We start from the raw sequence: 27,401 nt of genomic DNA, 5'->3' as shown, positions 1-27,401 counted from the left end.
AGAGAAAGCGTTCAATTATGAAATATCACGTGGAAGGGAGAGGGGAAAGCGATTTAAAAGCTCGCATTTTATATCGTCTCTGCTGGAGAAGGCGAGCCTTAAAGTTCCTTCAGAATGGGCAGTCTTCCCTCAGAAGCATCTGGACAACAACAGTATCGGGTCATAGAGTCGTGTCCTTAACTTTACCAAGTATGGGGGGAAGCCTTTTATTTGCAGGACTTTAAATTGCGTTAGCAACAATGGCATTCAACCATTTATCTTTTTTTAAATTATCCTTATGATTAATGTTTTAGGTAATTGTTAAGTAGATTGTTCAGCGCACAATGCGCTCAGTGCGCGCTGTGACGTAGAGAGGATTTTACTCTTAAGTATGCTTCACTTGTCGCCTCGTATTCCTCACTACATCAGATTCCACAGGCATTTTCCTTAATGGTTTACTAATAATAGTAACTCGGATTCAGTAGGTCTGTTTCCTACAGGACGAATAACGTCGCTTTTTCCATCTTCGCAGTTCTAAGAAGTTTCCCGCTGTGCGTAACTGAAACTTTACGCACAAACACCAAATCTCTCTAAACTCTTTTTTTTCTTTTCCCTTCTTTTCAGCCCATGTACACGGGAGTATCGCCTGTAGTGTCGGCGGAGAACACTTGCGTATCCGCTTTTTGCCGGCGGGATAGCGGTCCTTATTCAAGCGCACCGACCCAGACCGTTAACTCCACCAGAACCCGCAGGGGGCCGTGAGAGCGCCGCGCCAGCGTGTGCTTCGTACTCACTGCAGAGAAGATGAATATCCAGGTTATGCCAGAGCACAAGCTCTCATCGGTTGCCCCAATGAAACAGTGCAATGTGGAGAAAAAAGAGGTAGAACTGATTCTAGTGAAGGATCAGAACGGCGTCCAGTACACAAATTCCTCGATCATTCCCACCAATGGTTGTCGCGTAGGTCCACCCGGATCCTCCTCCGAGGACAACCGAGAAACTTGGGGCAAGAAAATAGACTTTCTCCTGTCGGTTATTGGCTTCGCGGTGGACCTGGCTAATGTCTGGAGATTTCCTTACTTGTGCTACAAAAATGGAGGGGGTGAGTATGTGGCCTCTGTTTCTAATACGAGTGTATATAAAGATGCTTATTTATTTTTTTAATTACCAGACTGATTCTGTCACTAAATAGTCGTAATGTAACGGCAAAGATAGCGGACAGCGAAAATGAACTACAAATTACCCTAGGTGCCCTTAGTAAAATTTTCTTCTGTACTGGTGTTCCTTTATTGATGAGGATGAGGATGACGATGAGACGTGTGTGTAAAGTGTGTGTAAATCTGTTTTTATTTTATTTTATTTTATTATTTATAAAAATAAATTTATGTTTATTTCCTAAGCAAATAAAGTAAATATCCTTTAATTAACTAAATGAGCTGATGACAAGACATGAAATTAATGATTTGAAACTGTCAGATAAATAATGGAAAGTGACGAAAAATTAAAGTGGCTTGTGGCTCCTCATAAATTCTGGGGACAAGATAATCAACTTAAAATATATATTTTTTCAAATGTACTTAATAGCTTTAGCCAATGTATGTAAACTGGACTTTAATGGACTATGGATTGTTTACAAAACTACCAAACACTGCATTGATGCTATACAGCAGTGAGAGAAAAAAAGTACAGTGTGTGGTTAAATAAACAAAGGAATTTAAAACAAAGTGGTGTTTTACTTTCAACACTAATGACAACAGAGTGCTCACTAGAAGGTGCGCCCTATATGTTTGTCTGCATATGCATTCACAAAAACATGTTGTGGTCTGTGTTCACAGTGGTCACCTCTACCGCCAACCTGTCAATCATATAGGCCCTCAGCAAAATGTATTCATTACTGTGAATAATGTGTCAGTTGTGATGGACAATGTCAAGAACAATTCAATTGTGAGAGGTTGTTTCCATTTTGGTGGGTGTGCTACTGAGGCACAGCATGAAAATAGCCATGAGCCATCCCACTTCTATGTTATAGTGTGCTGCTTTTACAAGTATGTTATGGTTTGTGGCCCCTACCACTTCCTTTCTCCTTTTCTTTTTGAATATTGTGTTTTGTTTGGCACTTATTTCACTATCAGGCACCCTTGTTAGTTTTTTTTTTTTAATATTTAATTGATATTATTTCTCTCCTTCCAGGTGCCTTTTTGATTCCCTATATTCTTTTCCTGTTCATTGCCGGGATGCCATTGTTCTACATGGAGCTTGCCTTAGGCCAATATAACAGAGAAGGAGCAGCTACGGTTTGGAAAATATGCCCCGTCTTTAAAGGTGAACTGTGACACACCCAAACACAGAGACACTCTACATTTACCTGCAGAGCCATGTATGTCTATATACTTCACCCTTCACTGATCTCCTAATCTGTGTACCTGCTTTGGTCATGTTGTTTTTGCTTCTGTTCAGTGTCTTGCCCTTTAATTTTGTCCATCTGTTCTTGTCCTTTCGCCCTCAGAGGTGCATAGTGTCACTTTAAACTAGTGTCTGTCACATTGGCTCTTTCATCTCTCTGTATTTTCTTTAATCCCTCACCTATTGTACTTCCAACCTTGCAGCCTTCTGCAAATCTATCTAATCTAATCTAATCTAAAATGTCAACTTTCCACGAGTGAAACAAAACCACACTAGGCCAATGTTAACAGTACGCTAAGGAAAATAGATGATTACAATTTAATCACTCATATTCGACAGAAGAACACTGAAACAACTCCAATAAAACCCAGTCTATTTTATATTTACAGAAAAGGACAGTGACCTCACTGGAGTTTGCAGCTAGCTTAAAACCTTTAATTTATTACCACCAAAATGACAAGTGTTTTTCATATTATGTAAACCAACTGTAGACGCTCAGAATATTTAGATATTTTGTCAGAATAAGAGTGAATTGTTTTTCTCTCCTTGTATTTTTTTTCCCAAAGTCTTGCCCTCCATATTTTCGCTGGCACTGATTCCCTACTGTTATCTTTATGAGGATAACTGACTGCCAATATGTGCCAAAATCTTCAGATGCTGATTTCAACAGCTCTTTGCAAAGCAAAATTCTGCAATGGTATTACAACACAGTTAAAAAAAATCAGCAGGAGTGCAGAAAACATGTGGATAGTTACTACCTAAAAACAAAACAGATCTACAGCGTGCAATAGAATGCTATAGTCTGAATAGCTAGTGGACACTGTTTGGCCACACATTTTCATAGATTATAGGCCTTGTACTAAAGTTTGTATGCTCTCTTTTGCAATCTAACAGTGAAAGAACCACTGTTAGGCTAAGTCCATCACTACTACCTGCATCAATAAATTATCTTCTGCATCTTCATAGCAACAACTCAGGGTAGCAACATGTTGCTACTCTGCCACATGTTATTATGTATCTTACTGTTCAGTGAGGTAGGTTGTTGCTTTCATATAATGTTTATACAAGCTACTCCATGTTCATATATTGTTGTAACTCTAGTGTCAGAAGCTTTAGAACTTTGTTTTACAATACTCATACACATGACTTACACTTGTGCTCCTGGCAGACTTTAAATATTAGTAGACTAGTGTGCACCTGATGACTTAGACCAGGGGTCCCCAATCCCAGTCCACAAGGGCCGGTGTCCCTGCAGCTTTTAGATGTGTCCTTGATCCATCACAGCTGATTTAAATGGATAAATTACCTCCTCAACATGTCTTGAAGTTCTCCAGAGGCCTGGTAATGAGCTAATCATGTGATTCAGGTGTGTTGACCCAGGGTGAGATCTAAAACCTGCAGGGACACCGGCCCTCGTGGACTGAGATTGGGGACCCCTGACTTAGACAATGAAATATGTAGGAGAATAAAACTAATCAACTGAGAAGAAACCTAATCTTTTTTTAATCACGACTTATGCAACCAATAACTGTTTAAACTTCATTTGACAAAATGTACAAAAAAAGTTAGTATAAAAACTTGAAAAGTTTAACAATAAAGGAGGTATTACAACGTGTATCTTAAAAAAACGCCAGAGAAGTCCCTCTGTCTCCACTGTTAAAACAGCACCAGTCACTGCTTTTGTTGGCTTTTGTGCTAAGGCGGATTTGTTTTTTTTCCTGCGTAGAATGAGTGGGTGATGGGTTTATGGGCTTCTCTGCTTCATGCAAGGACATTACATTCCAGAGTAGGCAAAATAACCCACCCAGAATCCATGAAAATATAGTGGATATATTTGTGTGTGTGTGTGTGTGTGTGTGTGTGTGTGTGTGTGTGTGTGTGTGTGTGTGTGTGTGTGTGTGTGTGTGTGTGTGTGTGTGTGTGTGTGGACAGTATTTCTGTTTTCAAAATACTGGTAAATTTTCAGATATGTGTATTTACCATTTACTACAGTCCCAATGAAAAAATATAGGTGCAGGTCATGGTAATGGCGAAACGATAAAACAAAAACTTGTTCCCATGTCTGCAACCTCTAGTGCTTATTTGCCTGTGTTACCCATTGTTTGTTGATTATATCGCTTTCTCTTGAGTAATGGGTGAACTCCACCTCATTTTCCATAGTTTATTTATTATACCTCCAGCTTTATACACTTATTTTTACAAATTATCTTGAAAAAAACCACATTGGAGTGTTTTTTAAAAAGAACTTGACAACTGCATGAATTCCATATTGTGAGAATAAGCCGTAATTTCTTTCTCATTAATAACCCAATGTTCCTTAGGTGTGGGCTACACTGTGATTCTCATAGCCCTGTATGTTGGCTTCTACTACAATGTCATCATTGCTTGGTCACTCCACTACCTGTTCTCCTCCATGACTACTGAGCTGCCATGGCTCAAATGTGGGAACAGCTGGAATAGTGTGAACTGCACTGAATTCAATGGATCTCTTCCTGATAATAGCACATCATACGCCAAGAACAAGAATACACCGGCAGCAGAATACTATGAGTAAGTGATTTCTGAAATTAATTTGTCAGACAATAAACTATTTAGAGTACTGGATTTTAACAAAAATGAAAACTGGCAGATTTTTTAAATTCAAAGCAAAGGAACATCCTAGCATCTAGCTTTTTTGATGAGTGACAAAATCATTAGATTAAAAACCAGAAGCATGTCTACATCTGTTTTTTAGTAAAACTCTTATGAAAATCTGAAGGCTAAATGTATATTGAGTATATAGTGTAAATGAAATAGTAAATCAGTAAATAGTAAACGTAAAAAATGTAGTGATCTTCATCACAGTATTGTATATAAATGGGTTTTTTTTTTTAATTGATGACAGTGCTTTGACCTGCTTAAACAGGAACTTGCTGTCTTCATAAGACAGTGTTTAAATGTTTTGTTCATTCAAAACTCAAGTATTTGTTTTTTTTGTATTGTTGCTTTATTAGATGCAATTAGCCTGAGTCAGTAAACTGAATACAGTATAATAATTTACATTTTAACTATGACATACTGAAGTGAAGCATTCTAGTTTTGAAGTTGTTCTCACAATAACATTAGAATAACATATGCACCTGGCTAAAATAACCCAAGTAATACTTCTAGAGGGAAACTACCAGTTATGGAAACAGAAGTAGAAGACTTCAAAATTGTCCAGCTATAAATGTTTTCACTGTAAAAGGCTTAAACATAAAAAGTTGAAATGCACTCTTTGAAGTGAATGAAAACACTCCATCTGTTTATACTTCAAAGACAGCCAGTTCTTCCCCAGCTTCTGTGAAGACTGACTGTGCAGTCCAGAGGAAGTCTGTGAAATGATTTGGACAATACAAGGGACACATGCTAAGCATGACGCACAGAATACATTGACAGTGCACCACAGCCAATGAGCTTTTCAAGATTTTTCACTCCCATTCGGCTGAGCATGTATGTTTATTTAATCAGTATATATAGTTATCTTTCAAACTTCAGGAACCCTTAAACTTGATTTGTTTTAGGTACCAAATACTTTTTATTTAACACAAAGAGGTCAGTATTCACATGCAGGCTCTAACCTTTTGGATTACGTCAGATCCTCAAAGAAGTGATGCAATATTACTTAAAGCATAGACAGGATCCATAAAACCACATCTCAGAATATATATTCCTCATGTATTATTGAGCTTCATTCACAGACAACAATGGGGTACTTTAAGACAGATCTCGCACTGCAGGGGACAATAAATCCTCCTGCTTACAGCTAGCTTTGAACACAGGAGCAATGCCAAAGCACAGCATGAGGAAGGCCAACTGAGTCAACAGTTCTCTTGCTTCACCTTTTGAGCTTAGTTTGTAACACGAAGTTAGTGTGTATCAAAGTTCAACAGTAAAACAAACTGTAAAATATAATGCCTTCAAAAAACGGGTTGTACTTTACATGGTTTACCAACCTAAGTGCCAAATACAGCATTTCAGTGCAGTACATTATAGGCAGAAGACAGCAAGCGTGTACACATATTGTCAACCAATTAAACTGATATGACAAATATTTTAGGAAGTAGCTGTCAGTTGATTATTCTTTGGTGTAGGGTCTAATGATCCTATACCAGCTTGTTTATTGGTTGTTTTCAACCAAAATTAAAAAAAGCCTGATTATTGATACAGCCTTTGTACCCTCAGAGTAACACTAAAATATCTGACAAAGACCTAAAAAGTGTTTAATAATAACTCATTTGAGGTTTTTCACCTCACTGTTACCTTTCCTGCAAACATCTGATGGGATTTTATTATAGCATAAAATAATGATTTCTAACTATTGTTAATTTTGAATAAAATTCAATGGAATTTTATTCAATGGAAGTTTATTCCACTGAATTCTTCTAGAACCAAGTCTTTCCATTTGACAGCTATCTTGCCAATGGCTCAAATCAGATTGTGGACACAAACTATCTGGCTTATGAGATCATTGAACCAAGACCATGTGATTCATGTTATGTTACTAAAGCAAAAAAAGGAGAAAAGAAAGTATACTTGCGTACATTCTTAGTATGTTAAAAAATAGAGCTAGGTTTCTGTAACTACATAAGTGAAAATGTGGTGAACCTCTATTGCATCAGTCGATCAACAAGAATTTCCTCTTTTGGCTTTTGATTGGCTCTTTATAGATAGAGGTGAGACAACCAATTCTGTTGCATGGATTGCAGTTTTCTCATAGATTTGTATTATTTTGAATGATGTCCCTGATGATGTCCTTTTTAAAAAAAAATCTTTTTCCACTTCTTTTATATCAAGTCAGTTGAGAGGAAGAGCTTTTACATTACATATACAGCAAACATACACTATGGCTGACCTGGCCTTATATAGGTGATATCAAAGTAAATTTTAAATCATGTAAAAGGGTTTAGCTTGGAAGACGTCAGCTGCAGGAGTCACGTAAGGACAGCCAAAAACATGATCTCTGCCAAAAAATCTGACCTGGGGAAAAGAGATTTGCTGGGCACTCCTCTGTGATTAATATGATAACTTTTACAGTATCAGATCAAAGAAACCTTCCAAACGTTAAATACCCAGATCACTGAATCATTTCAATTACCATAAAACATAGTATCTTTGCTGTCTCATTGCTTAAAGCCATACATGTCAAAAAACCACCGGCTTTCACTTAATATTTAGTCTAATAGTTTGCTTCAAAGTACTTTTGAAATGGCTAAACTGCTTTGGGAAACCTTACACAATTCTAAATTGTATTTCTGTAATTTCTTAATAAAATAACATAATGACTAGGCTTTGTTTACAAAAAACAAACTTGTAAGAAATATAAAACTCTTTTCCATCTGGTCTGTGCTGTAATTTGGTTTTTTACGCTTTCAGTAATATTACAGTATGATTCCTCTTATAACAACAATTTCCGGTCTCTACCAACTCCTGAAACAAATATCTGACACATTAGATGTGATTCTATACTTTTTTGCTAGCTATATAATACTAACTGTGAAAAGTGAACCAAAGTAATAAAATGAAACAGAGCTGAAAAATTAGTGGATTCTTTCAGTTGATTTAAAATAAGAGCCAGCATCCAATGATACATTGTATGTTGTGTGTCTACACTACTTCACACAATCCAGTTTTCTTCTTAATTCACTTTTGTTTTTTTGTCTTATATTTGTTGTTCCCAGGTACTAAAGCTTTGGGCACACACTAGGCTCCATCCTTAAGTCTCCCTGATGACAAGTGGAATCAGACATGATTCATTAGATCTGATTAAAGACAGATTCTGTAAAAAAACATGTTCCATGTTTTCCTCCTGTCAGAGTATATTATTAACATAAATGATGAGCTTATCAACCAAAGTTACAACTAGAAATATTTTTTTAAGTCAGCAACACTAACTCCTTTCATTATCGTACACAATATCTATTCTCTACGGATCTAGCCTGAAAGCAATCACATCTGATGTTATGTCAAGGATAACTAGACTTGATAAATAGCTCTCATTTGAACTAAAATATCTAATTTCACAGACACTTGAAGAAACTGCCTTTGCTTCTGGCGCACACATGAATTTAACATTTGTTGAAATAATTGTTCCAATCACATGTAATTTATTAAATAAAGCAGATTAAAATTACATAGAGGTGTAACTTGACACTCAGGACTTTGGTCCTGAGTTTTACATGTGCTTTTTCAAATTTTTTAAGCAACTTGAAAACCAGGCTGAATGTAAAGTAGTGTGCTAGCTTCAAATATACAGAGATGAGTAATGGTAACAGTGAGTGTTGGGATAGCAGAACAACTGGCTTAGTGAGTGACGATTAGACTAAATGTGTTTAGAGTAACTCGGCCAAAGGGGCCTGGATTTATGTTATAGTGCGCATGTACTGGCAGTGCTTTAGCAATGCTATCAGATGAGCAAGGAGGCTCTGGGGCATTACAGCATAACACTAAGATGAGGCCTACAGGCCAGAGCAGAGACTCTCAGCTCCTCTCCTCAAATAAACTGATGTCTTCACACGAGCATCTTCTTCCCCAAAGACCATATAGCTTTGAATACATTATCTGAAAAAGATCAGCAAATGTCTGTCTCTGAACAGTCTTCAGTTTGCATGTCCTTGAGGATACTTGTGTCGGGCTGTTGTGTAAGCAACCTGAATATCAGATCCAAATCCAGTTCCACTGCTTATCAGCCCATAACATTGCATGCCAATTGAATTTTATCTTTCTTGAGGAAAGTCTTAGGGCAAATGTGAAAGGAACAAAAGTGCTTTTAAATGTTTAACTGCACGATAATGATATCCAATTAAAATCAAACCAACTCCCAGTACTTATCAGCTCTGGAGCAACATCTAACAATTTATAATATCATGACCTGGCTTGTTTTTGGGTTGTTGCCCATCACAAGCGCTCATTGGGACAGGCTGATCTCTTGGGGTCCATGGATGCAGAATCCTAAATTGATGCTTTGGAAAGCATTTTTCATGCATTCCAACAACTGCCTCCTTTCACAGTGCTTTTGAGTAGATCTAAACATTTTATTATTATCCATCCATCCATCCATTCTCTTCCGCTTATCCTTTTCAGGGTCGCGGGGGGCGCTGGAGCCTATCCCAGCTGTCATAGGGCGAGAGGCAGGGTACACCCTGGACAGGTCGCCAGTCTGTCGCAGGGCTAACACACAGGGACAGACAACCATTCGCACTCACATTCACTCGCACATTCACACCTAGTGGCAATTTGGATTATCCAATTAACCTATCCCCACAAGTTGCATGTCTTTGGACGGTGGGAGGAAGCCGGAGTACCCGGAGAGAACCCACGCAAACACGGGGAGAACATGCAAACTCCACACAGAAAGACCCCGGCCTGATGGTGGAATTGAACTCAGGACCTTCTTGCTGTGCGGCAACAGTGCTAACCACCGTGCCACCGTGCTGCCCATTTTATTATTATTATTTTATAATTATTATTATTATTATTACTATTATTTTAAATAAATTCCAGATGTTGCAACCACACCTAAAAACAGCAAAACCAGCATTTCATTTATCTGTTATCTTAATCTAAAGAGAAAATCATACTATTTTCTATACTCTTCAGCCAAACTGTAGATATTTCTTAGTAATAGTAATGAATAACTGTATAAAAACAGATATTCATTATGTCTGTGTTGGTTCTCATTCATTCAGGTCATGGTAGTCTAAGGAGCTTGGAAGAAAGCGACTGGACTTCTTTACCTAAAGATCTTTAAAAAAAATTCACTCACTTTCTTTTCAAGCTCCTTAGAAGACATTCATAATCAATCCAACATTATGTGGCACTTTGAAACTTTTAAAAGTAAAAATTTCTATTTGGTTAACAATAAAAGAAAGATCTCATGAGTTTATCCATCTATGACCAGTGTGTAGTCTTATAATCTTTGCCCAAAATTAATTTGATCATCAAGAAAAGTCACTGTAAAGATTCAGAAGAAAATGCACTCATGAAGACATTGTTATCTCATTTAATTCCTCTATAACTTAAATTTGCCAATTTTGTATTGCTTCTAAATGTGTTATGAAAGAAAAGTGATTTTTTGATGTGCTGGAAGACATACTAATATTTTAGGATGACATATTAAGTAACCTGAAAGATGAACTTTTCACCATACAATATGTGTACAGGTTTTTCTAAGCATTGGACGCTGTGAACTTCCTTCCCATTACTCTAGAGCAAACATTCAAAGAATGGCCTAGCAGATGAAAACAATATTTACTGTAGATAGGGAAGGAAGAGATACCATTTGTCTGTCTTTGTTTCATTATGTCATAACACTGCACTTGAATCTTTGAACCACGACCTTTAATCTTACAGTAGCATTTTGCTTGAGGAATAGCCTTATAAAAGTAGAACAATGCCATAGGTCTTTATTGACAGTTTCAAAGCATTTGTGTGCAGTTGGGTGACAAAGGAAAGCAGTTAATTCACTTCGAAAGCCTGGAAGCTAGATGCGTTTTCATCCAATTTCAAACAACTTTCATCCCTTAAATTTACTGTCAGAGCCGGGCAGGCCGAAGTGTTTGAGGTGTGGACCCAAAAGCAGACACTGGAGAGAAAAACTAAGTATAACAAAAAGCAAGCTGTTTTTTAATGCTGATATCAAAACAAAAAACAAGGCAAAGAGAGCTTAGAAAAAATTAAACTAAAACCTAAACTGGGATAAACTAGGTTTAACAATGAAAACCATGACAAGAAAACATTAACATTAAACTGAACAGAAGCATAAAATAATCCTGGGACCTGATGTGACATGATCTAAGGCGAACAGACGAAACAACGCTGAACAGAGGGAGACAGAGGACTTAAATACACAGAAGGGTAATGAGGGAAGTGGAAACACCTGGGAAAACGCAGCTGACACAAATGAATCTGAATCAAAAATACAAAATAAACTCAAAATGCTGGGACACAGATCAAGCCCCCTTACATTTACAAGCCAACAATGTTAAGTGACAAACTAAGGAAACCATCAGCTACTAGTTGGAAATGTTGGGACACATTTGTCCCACAAGTTGTTTTTACCCAGGACACTTGTTAACTTACTATTTTTAAGACTACCCGAACTGTTGTAGAAAATGAATGAGCTTATTCATCAAAAAGCATGTCTGGTAAGATATAGCTTCAGTGTAAAATAAATACATAAATGAATTTAAGATGCTTTATCTGTGACAACCTATGCTAAAAGCAGTGTTACACGACAGTTTAAATTGATATATAGCACTTGTTTTTTGTATAAATTTTAATAGATATATGATTTATGGCTTTGTTATTTACCAACAATGCTGTGTAATTCTTCAAAAAGCTTGTGAAATACTAAAAATTGTTTGAATGGAAGTATACACTGCATGAAAAGGGCAAGATAAACCCTCTTGGTGTCATGATATAATGCTATTTATCATCTTTTGCAGACGGGGTGTGTTGAATCTTCATGAAAGTAGTGGTATCGAGGACCTGGGCTGGCCTCGCTGGCAGTTGGTTTTGTGCCTGGTCGTGGTAGTCTTCATCCTGTACTTCAGCCTGTGGAAAGGTGTCAAGTCGTCCGGCAAGGTACAGCCATGGATCAACAAACAGTTTTCTTAGTTTTTTCTCAATCGTTTTATACCAAGTGGGATGATTGTTCATATCCACAGTTCATTGTATTGCACGTTTTCACTGAAAAAACGGTTCACTGAAAAAAAAGGAAAGTATGATTTCCTTTTTGTTTTCTGTTTGTTCCCTACTCAGGTGGTGTACATTACAGCTACAATGCCCTATGTGGTCCTTTTTGTGCTGCTGATCCGAGGCATAACTTTAGATGGGTCTATGGATGGCATCAAAGCTTACCTCTCTATTGACTTCAAGCGACTAAAAACTTTAGAGGTCAGAGACAGACTATGAAATTCCCTGTTTCAGTGCTATGCAGATTTACACTTTTGTGCTTTTTTCAGATGCTGAGTTGTTATTGAGTTGTTGTTAGGAGTTAGGTCATGAAACCCTCAGGTGCATTACTTAACCTGCTGCTGCAAAAAAACAGTCATGTCAGTGTCTAAGTCGATTTACACAGCCCACTTTCTGAGTTACTGTTATGTAGTGGGTGGAGTATGTCATGCTTAGGGTTAAATGCTAAATTTCATTAGTGCCTCCCAGACTGAATGAATGTACAGTATATGAATGAATGTGCTCTATACACACAATCTTGAGACACAGTCTTCCACTGTCTGAGCTCATGTATGTGTGTAAGGGTTGATATTCATGTTTTGCAAAACATTTGCACAACATCCATAAATAATATACCTGACATGTTTTGTAAAATAGAGCCTGGTGTTCCTGGCTGATTAAAAAAAGGTGCAGGTAGACAATGATTTGTTTTCTCAAAGATGATATTCAGGGAAATAATGAAAGTTAGTGTATTCACGTCAGCCTATGGCTGTGTGGCATTTTAGGTGGGAACCCTCTCTTTAGGAATTGATACATTTTCTTGTTACTTTTGGCATAGGTGTGGACTGATGCTGCAACACAGATATTCTACTCGCTGGGTGCAGGATTTGGTGTGCTCATTGCATTTTCTAGTTACAACAAATTTGACAACAACTGTTACAGGTAAAAGTTTGCATTATATTTGTGATAATCTGAAATAAGCCCACTGCAAAATTTATCCTGCTGCTTTTAAGCTGCCCTGTTTTTTCAGCTTTTAATTGGATTATGCTGCAGAGGTGATCTTAATCTGTCTAACTTACCCCAATGAACAGGTGTTAGCAGAGCAGATAAAGTACAGGCCAGGAAGAGCTGCCAAATAATAGCCAAAGGCTGTATGTTCACCGGTCTGTTTAAATGCTGCTTTTCCTCAGGAAACGTAGGAAATGTGGTTGGAGACTTGACTAATCTTTTCCACATAATTAGGTTGCAGTTGTCCTCTTACAGGGAAATGTTGTTGGCAAAACACTTTGAGTTTGACCTATGGTATATATATGTATATATATGTATATACATATATACATATATGTATATACATATATATATATATATGTATATACATATATATATATATGTATATACATATATATATATGTACATATATATATGAGACGCCCTCTAGGATGGTAGAGAATGTGTGTGTGTGTGTGTGTGTGTGTGTGTGTGTGTGTGTGTAGAGTGAGAAAGAGAGAAAGTTGTCTGCTTTGTGCAACAGGCAGACAACGCTTGCTTAAAAATAGCTTAAATAAGTGAATATTATTATTAACTGCTTATATTGTCAAATAAGTAGATAATAAATAATAGTCATAACAGAGGCCTCCAAGCTAAATCTTAACTACACTCTGATATATGCATTATGGAACCTGCTGTCCTGTCCTCTCTCATTTATTCACGTTTGCTAAACCTCAAACTAGGCCTCTTTTGCCTTCCTCCTCTCATGTCCCATTTAGAAATGTGAGTGGACTGCTGGCAGGTGGAATTTGCATTATGCCCTTAGTGGCAAATGAGCAGATTTGAACTATTTGAAAGGCAGCAGCCTGGAAGAACAAGCAAAGTTGGAAAGAGTTTTGTTTGAATACCAACAGAGACAGAACACCAGCTAAATAGTGAAAATAATGATAATTAAATAATGAAATAAAAGTCCTACTAATTAAAACTTAGCCTAATAATTTTCAATTAACAAATGGAAAAGGAAGTTATTATGACAAAGAAAAACAGCTTAAAATAACAGGAAGTCTAATATCAAAACACACCAGATTCCAGTTAAAATCTAATCATGTTTGTGTAATCATTAAACTATTAATAAACTATGTTAATTCGTCTTATTAAATGAAAATTGTAGGGGATCACATACAGAGACCTGTTTAACGAGACAGATGTAAATGATTTCCCCGGGATTGTGATAAGAGAGGACCCAAATGCGGCACTGACTTTGATGAGATGAGTGAGCTTTTCTTTATAAGTAGAGATACTACAGACAAAAGTGGAAGTGTTGAGGACAGGAACTAAGAAATAACCTAAACTGGAAAAACCTAACAAATGAAACTGAAGCCAAAACTCAGAGGATGACATGCAGAGGAACACAGGGAGACTCAGGGAGACAACACAGACAAACCAGCAACAAGCACGAGAAAACACAGGGCTTACATAGTCACAGGAGATATCAGGCAATGGGGGACAGGAGGGGAACAAAGCTTGGAGAAATCAGTGCTGACAAGACAAAGAAGCAAAGCAGAATACACTAACATGAGACACAGACCTTCAAATTAAAACAGGAAGCATACAGAGACAGCCTGGAGGAAGAAAGAGAACATGAAGAAGCACATGACGGGATAAGGAAACAGAACACAAGGAGTGGGAACACGGCACCAGAACTAACATCACAATGTAAACACAGATACACAGAGGGCAAGTACACGAGGGGAACCTACTGAATACACAGGGAACTAAACAGAGAATACAGCACAGGTGTCGAACTCCAGGCCTCGAGGGCCGGTGTCCTGCTAGTTTTAGATGTGTCCTTGATCCAACACAGCTGATTTAAATGCCTAAATTACCTCCTCAACATGTCTTGAAGTTCTCCAGAGGCCTGGTAATAAACTAATCATTTGATTCAGGTATGGTAAATGTATAGCGCTTTACTAGTCCCTAAGGACCCCAAAGCGCTTTACACAATCAGTCACCCACCCATTCAGACACTGGTGACGGTAAGCTACATTGTAGCCACAGCTGCCCTGGGGCGCACTGACAGAGGCGAGGCTGCCGAATACTGGCGCCACCGGGCCCTCTGACCACCACCAGTAGGCAACGGGTGAAGTGTCTTGCCCAAGGACACAACAACCGAGACTGTCCGAGCCAGGGCTCGAACCGGCAACCTTCCGACTACAAGACGAACTGCCAACTCTTGAGCCACAATCGCCCAATGTTCACCCAGGGTGATATCTAAAACCTGCAACCTAAACTAGAACACTGGACACTAAGGAATAAACTAAGATTAACAAAAATAACCTGAAACATTAATCATAATGCAAAATCACAAAGACACAAACAACTCAAAACGCTGGGTCGAGAGACCCAGGATCCTGACATTAAATACATTTACAGAAGTGAAATGAATACAAATAATTGAATAAAAATACATTTTTCACAGCCTATAAACTAAAAATAAATGTCGAAAGGGGTGGTGTTAGGGGGTAGAAATTTTTTTGTTGTTGAGATGAGTCACTCACTAAACCAATAAAGATGTCAAGGTCAAGTTGGATTTGTTCTTTTGGTCTAACAGCAGCAAGTTAGTGACCAAGCACCATAATCGCCTTTCCAACCACCTACTAGAAGCAAGGGACAAAAGTTTCTCATTATGTATTATATGTAAATCAATCCATGAAACATTTGAAAGATAACAAGTAACATTCGGCTTCATTTTAGCTTTGCCTTCTTGACCCAGTACAAACTGTGATGCAGATTACCATAAAAGAGAAGCACTTATATTACCAGTGATTTAACAATGTTTGATGCCATAGAATGTGAACGAATGATACTAGCTCATTGGAACTATTGTGTACTATAAAGATCGAAAAGGTCGGATAGTTGGCACTTTTAAAAATAGAAGGTATACCGAAAAAAAGAAAACTGTTCCTTCTTAACTTTTTATTTTTGCATGTGCTTTCTTAATCTAGGGATGCTCTCTTGACCAGCACTGTGAACTGCGTTACCAGTTTCTTCTCAGGGTTTGCCATCTTCTCTGTGCTCGGATATATGGCTAAAAAACATGGGGTGAAAGTAGAAAATGTGGCAACAGAGGGTAAGTTTTCACATAGCAGCAAAAGCATTTGTAAGACTGACATCACTCACTAACCTATGTTGCTGTAATGCATTTTATATGTGATTTTTAACTTTGGAACGATTGATACAGTATTCGATCATCTGTACTTAATACTGAATACACATAGATACATACAGGAACGCTGAATTGTTCATTGTATATACAGGTGCAGGTCTGGTGTTTATAATCTACCCTGAAGCAATTTCAACACTTCCGGGCTCAACATTTTGGGCCATTGTGTTCTTCATCATGTTGCTGACTTTAGGCATTGACAGTGCAGTAAGTACTACAGACTATTACAGCAGCTCCTTAAACTAAACTCATATCCTTACAACTGAAAGTGGACCGCTTATTTATAAACAGTTATTTTCCAATTATCTCTATATTTTATATATAAATATATAATTACTCACACACACTGTTGGGGAGTAACGGAATACATGTACCGCCATTACGTATTTAAAATACAAAATATGAGTAACTGTATTCTGTTACAGTTACCATTTAAAAAGGTGGTATTCATAATATAGTTACTTTGCTGAAATAAAGGGATTACATGGCGGTCTTTTCCTGTTTCATATGTTAGACTATGCCCTCTCTATTTTTGGTTTCAACGCCCAGACAAAACACGCATTAAGAGGCTCTATTGCCTGTGTCTCAATCTCACGGCCCATGTCACCTCTACTTGCAGCCCGCATAATGACGTGAAGAAATATTATTAAAAATTATTGTTCAAAAAATTATTTAATATGAAGGCAATAGGCAGAGTGTTTACAATCATAGCTCTAAAGAATGTAGCCTCATGGGCAGTGTAGTCCAGTTGTAAGTAAGCTATTAAGACTGGACTGTACACTGTGTTCGTGTTTTCTTCCGAAACAATAAGTTCCTTTGGAGCAGCCTTTCAACGCTTCTCTCTGTCTCTCGTTAGCAAAGTTGACCCAGACAACAAACTAAAGCTAGTTTTCGGCTACGAGCCCGACACGAACCCGATGTATTAGCCAGAGGTCCCTTTATTACGGTTCGGAGCCGCGGACCTGTTTTATATACGTGCGGAATAGTTTTCTATAGATCGCTGCAAAAAGTGCAGCCTTACCTAATGTCCACCCTACTGTTACTCATTTTATATTAAGATTTAAAAATCTAGTTGTTAAGTAATCCAAGGTATTCAGAATACGTTACTCTCATTGAGTAACGTAACGGAATACGTTACAAAATACATTTTGGGGCATGTATTCTGTAATCTGTAGTGGAATACATTTTAAAAGTAACCTTCCCAACACTGCTCACACATTATGCAAGTGGAAAATAAATATGTTAAGTTGTAAAAATATATAAAAGCCCAAAGACAAAAATAAGGCAGCAGTTGTGTGGTGAATGTTACAGCTGAAATACATTATTATGTATGCACAACAAGAAATAATTTTATTAAGAGAGAAAAAAGTGTAAATAATAATGTGCACTCTGAGAAAAATGTGTTACTGTGGTTCACAAATGATGCAACAAAAGTAGACACCTCCAAGCACAGTTGTAAATGCAGCAAAAAGAGACATTGAGGAGCAATAGAGCTCCACTCACACCATACTCAGAGGTCACATATGGCCAAGTTCCTTTAGCACTGTCTACACAAAAGTGTCCACAATGGTTTGACCTTAATGTGTACACAATTCTCTTTCAGTGTGACATGTCGTATGTTGCTTGGCAGTATTGTCGACTTGACAGTTAAGTTAACATTGTCAAGTTAAACTACAACAACAGGATAGATAAGATAGATAGATAAAAAATTAACTTATCGATCCAATCACTTATTGCATAGAACAGATTGGGGTGTGTAATAAAAATATTAAACAGTATAACGGTATTTATTTCATTAGACTCTTTATTGGCACAAAACATGAAAAATGTTGGTACATTTAAACAAAAGGAAACTAGCATAATGTATGTGTGGCTTCAGGTGTCATCAAATGATTAGCGAACAACATGCCAGTGAAAGAACAGAAATATAATAATAATAAAATGAATGAATAAAATAAACAGATAATTGACAACTACAAACATAAATATTAATAGAAATATTGTTACACTATAACCAAATGAATTTTTGCATGAAAAAGCTCTTATATCATAAGTCATCTAGACTGTCAGTCATGCCAAATACCTAAAGTTTGTATTTTGGATATTATTAACATATTTAAAGATGATCTGCATCCCTGTATCCCACTCTAATCTTAGGACAGAGTAATAACTATTTCACAATTATTATTATTTCATAAAATATTGTACAGATTTGAGGATTTCCAATTATTTTATAATATACCATATCTATCGCCATTTTGTGTGATATGTAGATATTTCACTAAGGTTTTTCTCCTCTGAAGCCACCTCTTGTAGCTAAAACACTGCCATAACAGTATTGACTGAAATTGCAAAGTTGCAGTTGTATGATTGCCATTGGAGTTCACTTATGGCTCAGATTCAGTTCTGAGTGTCTTGTGTCTTTTTGTGTGTCCCCTCCCAGATGGGTGGCATGGAGGCAGTCATCACAGGCCTGTCAGATGACTTTAAGATTCTCAAAAGAAACCGAAAGCTTTTCACCTTCGCTACAGCTTTTGGAACCTTCCTGTTTGCTCTGCTCTGCGTTACCAACGTCAGTATGACTGGATGTTTATCTGCTTATTTACTTATTCATGAATATCTAATTAGTAAATATTGTTTTAAATATTTTACTTTTGTAATATACTTTTGCTTTGTAAAACACAGCTGACATTTAAAATGCAAGGGACTAAGTCTCATGACTTGATGCCATCACGAAACAAACTCTTTCAAAGAAAAAGACCAGCTCTGATAACAAATCATAATTTATTTAAAGCCAATATTCAGTTTTCATTCACATGGTATCACCAGCAAGGTAAAATTCATGCTGACTGTGGAAATATAAACTTTGGAGACAGGATGAAATTGTGTTAGTGAATCACATGGTTTATTCCCTTTATCAGATCAGTAAAATTATTAGTAAAGTGAATGATGCCTTTCTTTTGGCGTATCCTTGAGAAAGGAAACAGACCAAATCAAAGATTTACTTACGTCAAATGTGCATGGCATATCATCCTGAGATGCCAACTCCACAAACTCAATTTTAAATAATCTTTTAGAACAAAATTTGTATATGACGTCTATTAGTTCGTTTACGTTGAGAGAGACTTGTTGGTTGATTTCACCAGCTGCATTATCTTCAAAGTAAAACAGTTATATATGGCACACACACTAAATGATGGTTCTTTCCTGCTTTGTAGGGTGGAATGTATGTCCTGACCTTGTTAGATAGGCATGCAGCAGGGACTTCAATACTCTTTGGTGTGTTGATCGAGGCCATTGGAGTGTCGTGGTTTTATGGTAGGTATGCCCATGGTGTTCTTTATTATTTAATATTCTGTTAAGTTATTTATCTGTATATCTGTATATGTATCTATATTATACAGATAGGTATCCAATTAAAGTGAGAGGATGAACATTTATCCCATTAAAATCCTGTTAGGATTTTACTGGTATGGAATTGGTCCACTTGTCTCCTTTGAGGGAAAGATCTCTGCAAATCAGTGTAAAACTTAGTTGTTCTCTGTCCTGTGAACCTGAATTGGATTAGCAGAAGAAAATGGATCGATAAGACAGAAATTTAAATGGTGGAAAAAAGCAGACAGTCTGTCATAGGTTAAGCAAGGGAAGACCAACAAGCAGAAAATTAAGTTTAGTGATGAGTTTTGCCTTAGTGGAACACATATCCAGTTTGCATTTGTTTGTATTTTGCACTATTGCAGCACAGGGATGAACAAGATAACATACTTGACTTAAAAGTGTCATTAAGAGAGTTGTACAGAGGCAGAGAGAGAGAGAGAGAGAGAAAAGTGAATAAACCAAGTCCAAGACAGAATACTTTTTGGCACATCACACCTATCTAATCTTTTAAGTCATCTGTAGACAAGCAAAACTGGATAGATATAGATAGATTAAAATATCTAGGAGGCAGAAAGAAATGTTGATAACAACATGGTCATTTCTTTGAAATAATGATATGAATAAGATGCTTGATGGGTTATGTCAGGTTTAGATTATCTCAGGTCACTCATGAAAAATAATAGTGGACTATGAGGGTGTAAACCATGTTGCATTTTCTCCTTGTGTCCAGTGAGACTACATGCTTGGCACAAAGAGCTGGCTGAAGCCTACACTGATTAGTAACCTTCGCTGTTTAACTTTTTATGCTCGCCCCAGGTGTGGATCGCTTCAGTGAAGATATTGAGCGAATGATGGGCTTCAAGCCAGGACTCTACTGGAGGCTGTGCTGGAAATATGTCAGCCCTGCTTTTCTGTTGGTGAGAGCGGCAACAACAAGAAAGATTGTAGTCCGATACTCTGGGACAGGCATAGTATCTGAGCTCAGACCAAGACACATACTCAGCAAGGCCAGATAAAACTAAAATGTTTCAAGAATCAGTGACTGGATTTCTTGGAATTATTATTTACTTTATGTATTTATTTATTTAATTAATTTGAATATCTTGCATTCTTAATGTTTGAAAGCTGCATTGAGGTCCAGTTCAATTCAATTTAATTAAATTCAGTTTTATTTATTTAGATGGCCTGTATTTGTATAGTGCTTTTACTAGTCCCTAAGGACCCCAAAGCGCTTTACACAACCAGTCATCCACCCATTCACACACACATTCACACACTGGTGATGGCAAGCTACATTGTAGCTACAGCTGCCCTGGGGCGCACTGACAGAGGCGAGGCTGCCATATAGCACCAAAGCACAACAATAGCTGCCTCAAGGTGCTTTATATTGCTAGGTAAAGACCCTACGATAATCCAGCAGGTCCATTTCATTCCAGCATTAAGTTTCCTTCTCAGTGATACAGTACTGGTTAGCTCATGCAAGATGTAACATGAGAAATAATAAAAAACAGAGAAAGAATAGAGAACTTAAAAAAAACAAAAACATTTACTACACCAGAGAGAGCACATATGCACATAAGCACAGAAGGAGGGTGGGATAAGGGAGAATTGTTTGAACCTTAGCGTGCCTCCTGGCGAGTTCCTCACTGGCAGGTGGATTTAGCAGTGCGCTATTCCACGTGCATTAGAGGAAGCGCATTGCTCGATTCACTGTTATGCAAAAGTGGGTGTAGACAGCCATGTGCTTCCTTTAATATATATGCGTGGTGGTTTGCAGAAATTAGTAAAATTACATATTGTAATGAATAATAACAAGTTACCATTATTTATGTATACATTTTCGTATACAGGGAATTCCCCGGGTTACATGCTTTTGTACACCAACAGAATACATATCCTTCCTGAAAACTAAAAAGTTTAATTTGTTAGTAAGCTAGGAGATAAGTAATATGGCAGCGATATGGCAGTGAATTCAGTGTTTACTTTTTAAGTCAGTGAATACACTTAAGTGTCCATGTGTTTCTCTGTGTGAAGTAATAATTTGTTCTGGACTATAACTTAGATTTACAGGCAAAAATGTCTTACAAGGCAACAAACTCGTGTGGCCATTAGAAGCATTGCTGTTTTTTTTACAGCCAACTTCATTAAAGAATCTGAATGCATTCATTCATTCACAAGACTTGGGAAAATACTGTCTCAATGAATGCTGAAAGAATTTGGGATCAATCACATGCCTTCCTCTCATATATTAGTACACGAGAGATGGAGAACAGTTTATTGAAGCATAAACAGTTAAACAGATTAAATTAGTTTCATAAATATCATTTTTCAATCATGTTCTGCACATATTTTGCGGTGTGTGGTTTCATAGAAGTGTGTTGCTTGTTAGGGATAAGAATTGATAAGGAGTTAGTGATTCCAATTCTATTATCAATGTCTTATTGCTTTAATTCCTTACTGATTTTCTTTTTGTTTTTCACTGGGTTGTTATTGGCTCTGTTGGTGTCACCACCATCACTAGGCAACATTTCAAAGGCATTCCATTAATGCAAATTAATTGCCTATTGTGTGGGCAAATGTTTGTGCATGTGGGAGAACTTTACTGTTTTTACTGTAATCAGTATTGGGGTTGTTACTCAAAAAAAGTTATTTATTACACAAATTACAAATTTGTGTAATATGTGTAATATGTGTAATGGAGTATTTTGCATAATTAATTTGAGGAGAAAGTAATTCATTATATTACTTGTTACATTACTTTTGCATTTCTCTGTAAAATGACCCAAAACACATTGTCTTAAATTACAATTTAACAATGTAAATCTATGGGCTATAGTCCCATACACCAACACAAATCTCTATCCTAATGACACATACAGTATATGATCTTTATCGTAGTATTGAGATATGACCACAAACCCAACAACACAAAGCAAAGATGGACACAAAGAGACTTTAAAGTGATCGCTGCAGTGATTCTACTTTAGAAACATGGACAGGTATAAGTGGAGGCTGCAGCCTGATTGCTCATCTGTTTGCTACCTTTTGAAATTTTGGGTCTGGCTGCTGGGCTGCCAGCTTTGAGCACTCAGCTTTAACATCAGTCTGGGTTTTTGGCTAGCTTAGCATTAGCACAGTGTCTGTGCAGATGGTTGCAAAAAGCTAGGGTTAACAACATAATGCAGTTGTTTCTGTCCTGGTTTTCACTTTACCATCGTGCTCTCGTCCTTTTAAAAGTAATGGTCATATCCACACTCTACACTCCACAAGAAATGAAATCAGCTGATTGTAGCAGTGCAAGTGCTAAGTGGAAATGAAAAGGGGAATCAACAGGCAAGCAATTTAACAATTTTGAAGAACTGATCAGATCAATTCTCAATTCCCATCCCTATTGGTGATTTAAATGTAGTACTCAGTTTCTGATCATCTAATTATGCTTCTCACTGGTTCTCTAAATTGTCTAGAAACCTTTAATTTTACCATACCTAAATTATTAAAACACAAACGAAATCATAGACCCCTTGTATAGCTTTTTGCTTTTATGAACATGAGCACAATTCTATAATGAGCAACAACCTGCAATATGTACCAAAAATCTTCATGGTTACACCTGCAATTAAAGACCAGATGCATTTTATATCCGTTTTAATTCTTCCTTATCTAAAACCTCCTCAGTTTCAGGTTAGTTTTAATTAGTCTCAATTAATAGTTCTAGTTGTATTTGCAATCTCCCTACTGCAAACTACACAAGAACCTTACACATCCTCTCCAAAACACTCTCCCGCCAAGCTGTAACCCTGTGTAAAAACATTAGTCAGCAGTTACATGTTAAGCTCCTTCAACTCCCCATTCACCTGGCTGAGCTTTTATTTCACTCTTCTGTTTACATTCCTGCCTTTTATTCTTTTCCCTTTTTTTTGCCTTTGTTGCCTGTTTTACAATTCTATGCATGTTTTATTTCAGACATTAAGACCATTATCACTCCAAATAGATCTTACCTTTATATTGTGTCTATTATTCTCTTTTTCTTCTCTTTTCTGTTCTATTTTCAACAGTTTGTGGTAATAGCCAGTCTGACATCATCAGACCTGAGCTATGATAACTACGTCTTCCCTGAATGGGCCAACCAAATCGGCTGGGGTGTGGCATTGTCCTCCATGCTGATGGTTCCTTCTTATGCGATGTATAAGTTCTGCAGTCTATCAGGAACCTTCCGAGAGGTTTGTATCAAGATATGTTCAGCACACAACGTTTAAAAGTAACTGTATTAATTTCGTGACTCATCCAAGTGACTTCTTCAGTTTGTCTCTCCCACTGAAAACACAATTTCCAGATAAACAGGTTCAACTTTCTTGAATTTCCTTACCTGGATGATTAAGTGTGTATCAAGACATATATATATATTGACTAAGGTTTTCAGCAGGCTGATCATTGAAAAGAAGCAAATATAAAAGACGTTTTCACTGTAGGAAGCACTTTGTTAGAAACATTTTAAAACAAAAATCTAATTTATCTATATTCTTTGATGGATATTTTCTCATGGGTCTCATCTGTCACTGGAAAAAAAAACATTCTTTCTGATCATTTGCTAGTCCAATATTTCACCATGGACTTCAATCTCGCACCCAAAGCAAACATCATTTTTAGCTTAGATTAACCTGTTTTTGATTTGAAGGATCATCGCTCAGAATTATTATTTCTTTTTTAGTGCAAAGAGCAACTAGAAGTATAAATAAGTAGTTGGTGAAAAAAGCATCACTCTTCATACGTATACAATACACATAAAATAGAGCATCAAACACAGTGAAAATTAATCTTACATAAGAGTAGCTAGATTCAGTCACTTCCATTGGTGTACACTAATGCTGTGTGAATTTGCTTTTGTTAAACTCTTGAGACCTATATTGAACACTTAGCAGTTAACTATTGTTAACGCCACTCCATTGTAACAATTCCTTCATCCTTCTGGCATTTCCCATTGATCCTCAGTGATAAATATTATTCTCAGGTTTCTCAGGGCATGTGCTGAAAACTATTATGATGCCTATTCATTTTTTTGGCTGAAGTTTCCTCATGATAAAGTATTTTGCATGTTCTTTAGAAGAACTCATTCAAAAAATCTATCTATCTATCTATCTATCTATCTATCTATCTATCTATCTATCTATCTATCTATCTATCTATCTATCTATCTATCTATCTATCTATCTATCTATCTATCTATCTATCTATCTGTGTGTGTGTACTTAATAGAGGACATGCTTCTGTTAGAACTGATTTGTCGTAATTACTTGTTTTGCAGAGGATAGCTTACTGCATCACTCCAGAACATGAACATCACATGGTTGCTGAAGGAAAAGTCCGGCAGTTCAAAGTAAGGCTCACATTTTTTTGTTTAAATATGAACTGGCTAAATGGCTGTAATTAATTTGGATTTGAACACAGGTGTGTCTACTAACTATTGACTATTGACTATTGTCTCAAAGTGTGCATGAGAGGCAAACAAAATGTATGGTAGACTTACAAATGTAATGTAATGTCATTTTACTGAACAGAGAACAATATCAAAATATAATAAGGTACTTTTAGCATGTTGATAAAACAGACCCTTGTGAGTAAGCAATGAAGTATGGATGAGTATATCTATTGTGTTACAGCTCAGACACTGGTTGGCCATCTGATCACAAATACAGTACCCAGAATGCTATCATCCATCCTCACATCTGGTGTCTGAAGTTCCTGTGTGCCACCTGTGGTCAGACAGACAAGAAGAACAGTAGGCTCCAACCTCTCTCAGCAGCCTCCCTCTTCTCTCTGCATTTACCACCCAAGGCCTTTGTTGTCAACAGTGGCTTCAAGCATTTTGATTCAAGAGCCTGCCTGCTAACATTTGGAAATCATTCTACAGCTTCCACTACCAAGGGAGGATCACACTGTGGGAAAAATTTACAGTTATTTGCTCATGATTTTTATACACCTTAGTTTTCATTTTGTACACTTTTCATTATCTCTTGGAAGGTATAAAACTTAAAACAGAAGCAATCCCATTTCCCTGTATACTACTAAACAGGGGACTAAAAATGTTATAACTTTGAAACTTGTTTTAAAGATTCTTTATTATTGCGTTGTTATTGGAAGAAAGTCTTTATTCTTACCATTCTGTGTGCACAGTGACTTATCAATGTCAGTGCCTTATCAAGCAAGACACTCTATGTTTCTTACAGTTCACAGACAAAGAAATAAAATACACTGTGTCGACTCAGGAACCCACTACAATCCAACCGCTTTGTGGATGGCAATCTCCTAGTCCTTTGACACAAATTTCAAAGAGCTGGGAGTCAACAGTGCATCAAGGTCAAGCTCTTTATCAAATGAAAAACCAAGAAGAAACAATCCTTTTGTGTCACACTGTGTTATAGTAAAGGGAATAATGCATGTATTACTCCAAAGCTTCAAAGAACAGTGGCAGGCTTCGTTCAGCTCTTACGCTTTCAGAAGCATAAGGAAAACTTATAATTAAATCTTAGCCTCAAAGAATGGCTAATTTATAACCTGGTTAGTCTCTGGCTGCTCACTTAAGGTGCAGGGGAAAAAATTCACCAAAACAAATGGCGTAACTGTTACAAACAGCTTTGTATTTGTGTTGTGTGACTTTTATCTTCCATTTTTTTGTCTGTTTAGTGCTTCTAAAGAATCTCTGTGGCTTTTCCTTCAAGGAGACAATGAGAGAAAGGACAGTGAGAGCATGTGTGTGTGTGTGTGTGTGTGTGTGTGTGTGAGGGTGTGTGTGTGTGAGTTGTGTATTGGGATTATGTTGCAAACCATGCTATATGCTGTTAGCGCACATTACACAGAATACAACAATCAAATGCCTCGTTTTCTTGTGCTGTATATTAATGATTATGTTATTTGATTATAACACTTATATTTTCATTTGAAACACGACTTGTAGTGTTCCTGTTTTCATCATCATAGAAGTGCCAACAATTTGTATTAGTGATATTTTTTATCTTCTCCTGTTTTTTGTTTTTTTTTTGTTTGTTTTTTTTATTGGGATGAAGTTGAAGGAGTCTAACCTTGAATCATAACAGAAAAAGGAATAAAGCCACAAAGAAAAAAACAAATATATGTGGAATATATAAGAAGATATAGAAATATATGAATATATTCTTTTGTTATAGCTAATATTGTATTTATCAACTTGTTTATAGCAAACCGTGAATGTAAAGTATTTTAAACGTAACTGTCCATAGTCATAATATAGTGTTTGATGTATAGCTAAGAAAAAAAATTATATTCCATGTAACCTTGGGCTACTTTGTCACATATGAATGTGAAAAAAAACCCACCCTGGCTTTACTGGACTACGTTTAGAGTAATGCTATGTACAACACCAATGTCCTATTGATCGTGAGTGACAAATGTCTATGAAGAATTCTGAAGTATCAACACGATGATAATAAAGAATTTCTTCTATACAGTTTAACATTGCTTTTTCTTTCTTTATTTCCTTTTGTTTTAGTTTTTAAGCATTCAGCTATTGCTAACTTCATCTGTTTGTCATAGACATTATGAACACAGTTAGTTTTACTGTTGGATAAGCACTTCTAATACTGGTTCACTGTGCCTTTGTACTCATGCTACTAACTCTGTTTTTTAGTTAATGCTTACTAAAGTTCAGTATCCTTAAGGTGGTATCATTTTCATGTTCATCAGTTACTCTAAAAGAAACTCTGAA

The 27,401-nt window shown here is 36.8% G+C and overlaps 1 protein-coding gene across 2 annotated transcripts; it reads left to right on the top strand.

Annotated features, from left to right (window-relative positions):
* Positions 1 to 27,149, top strand: slc6a2 (solute carrier family 6 member 2). 2 transcript variants are annotated; one of them, XM_026173437.2, is made up of 15 exons: positions 1 to 189; positions 604 to 1,081; positions 2,170 to 2,301; positions 4,704 to 4,932; positions 11,847 to 11,985; positions 12,163 to 12,297; positions 12,914 to 13,017; positions 16,068 to 16,192; positions 16,380 to 16,492; positions 18,729 to 18,857; positions 19,504 to 19,603; positions 20,480 to 20,580; positions 23,719 to 23,883; positions 24,966 to 25,037; positions 25,321 to 27,149. In XM_026173437.2, the coding sequence occupies exons 2-15, from the start codon at positions 784 to 786 to the stop codon at positions 25,342 to 25,344; spliced, it is 1,866 nt and encodes a 621-aa protein (XP_026029222.1). In that variant the 5' UTR covers positions 1 to 189; positions 604 to 783; the 3' UTR covers positions 25,345 to 27,149. The 2 variants fall into 2 exon arrangements, with proteins under 2 accessions (XP_026029222.1, XP_026029232.1); XM_026173447.2 differs by having other exon boundaries at positions 1 to 1,081.
* Positions 27,150 to 27,401: the final 252 nt, after the last annotated feature.

The sequence above is a fragment of the Astatotilapia calliptera genome, chromosome 1 (genome assembly GCF_964374335.1).
Source record: "Astatotilapia calliptera chromosome 1, fAstCal68.1, whole genome shotgun sequence".
Lineage (NCBI taxonomy): Eukaryota > Metazoa > Chordata > Actinopteri > Cichliformes > Cichlidae > Astatotilapia > Astatotilapia calliptera.
The sequence above is the reverse complement of the archived record's forward strand: the minus strand, read 5'-3'. Positions and strand labels throughout refer to the sequence as shown.

Excerpts from the sequence above, each read along its gene's own strand:
- slc6a2 (XM_026173437.2), top strand. The coding sequence starts at position 784 with ATGAATATCCAGGTTATGCCAGAGCACAAGCTCTCATCGGTTGCCCCA. Across the intron at positions 12,298-12,913 it reads AGCGACTAAAAACTTTAGAG|GTGTGGACTGATGCTGCAAC; the intron begins GTCAGAGACAGA and ends CTTTTGGCATAG. Across the intron at positions 23,884-24,965 it reads TATCAGGAACCTTCCGAGAG|AGGATAGCTTACTGCATCAC; the intron begins GTTTGTATCAAG and ends CTTGTTTTGCAG.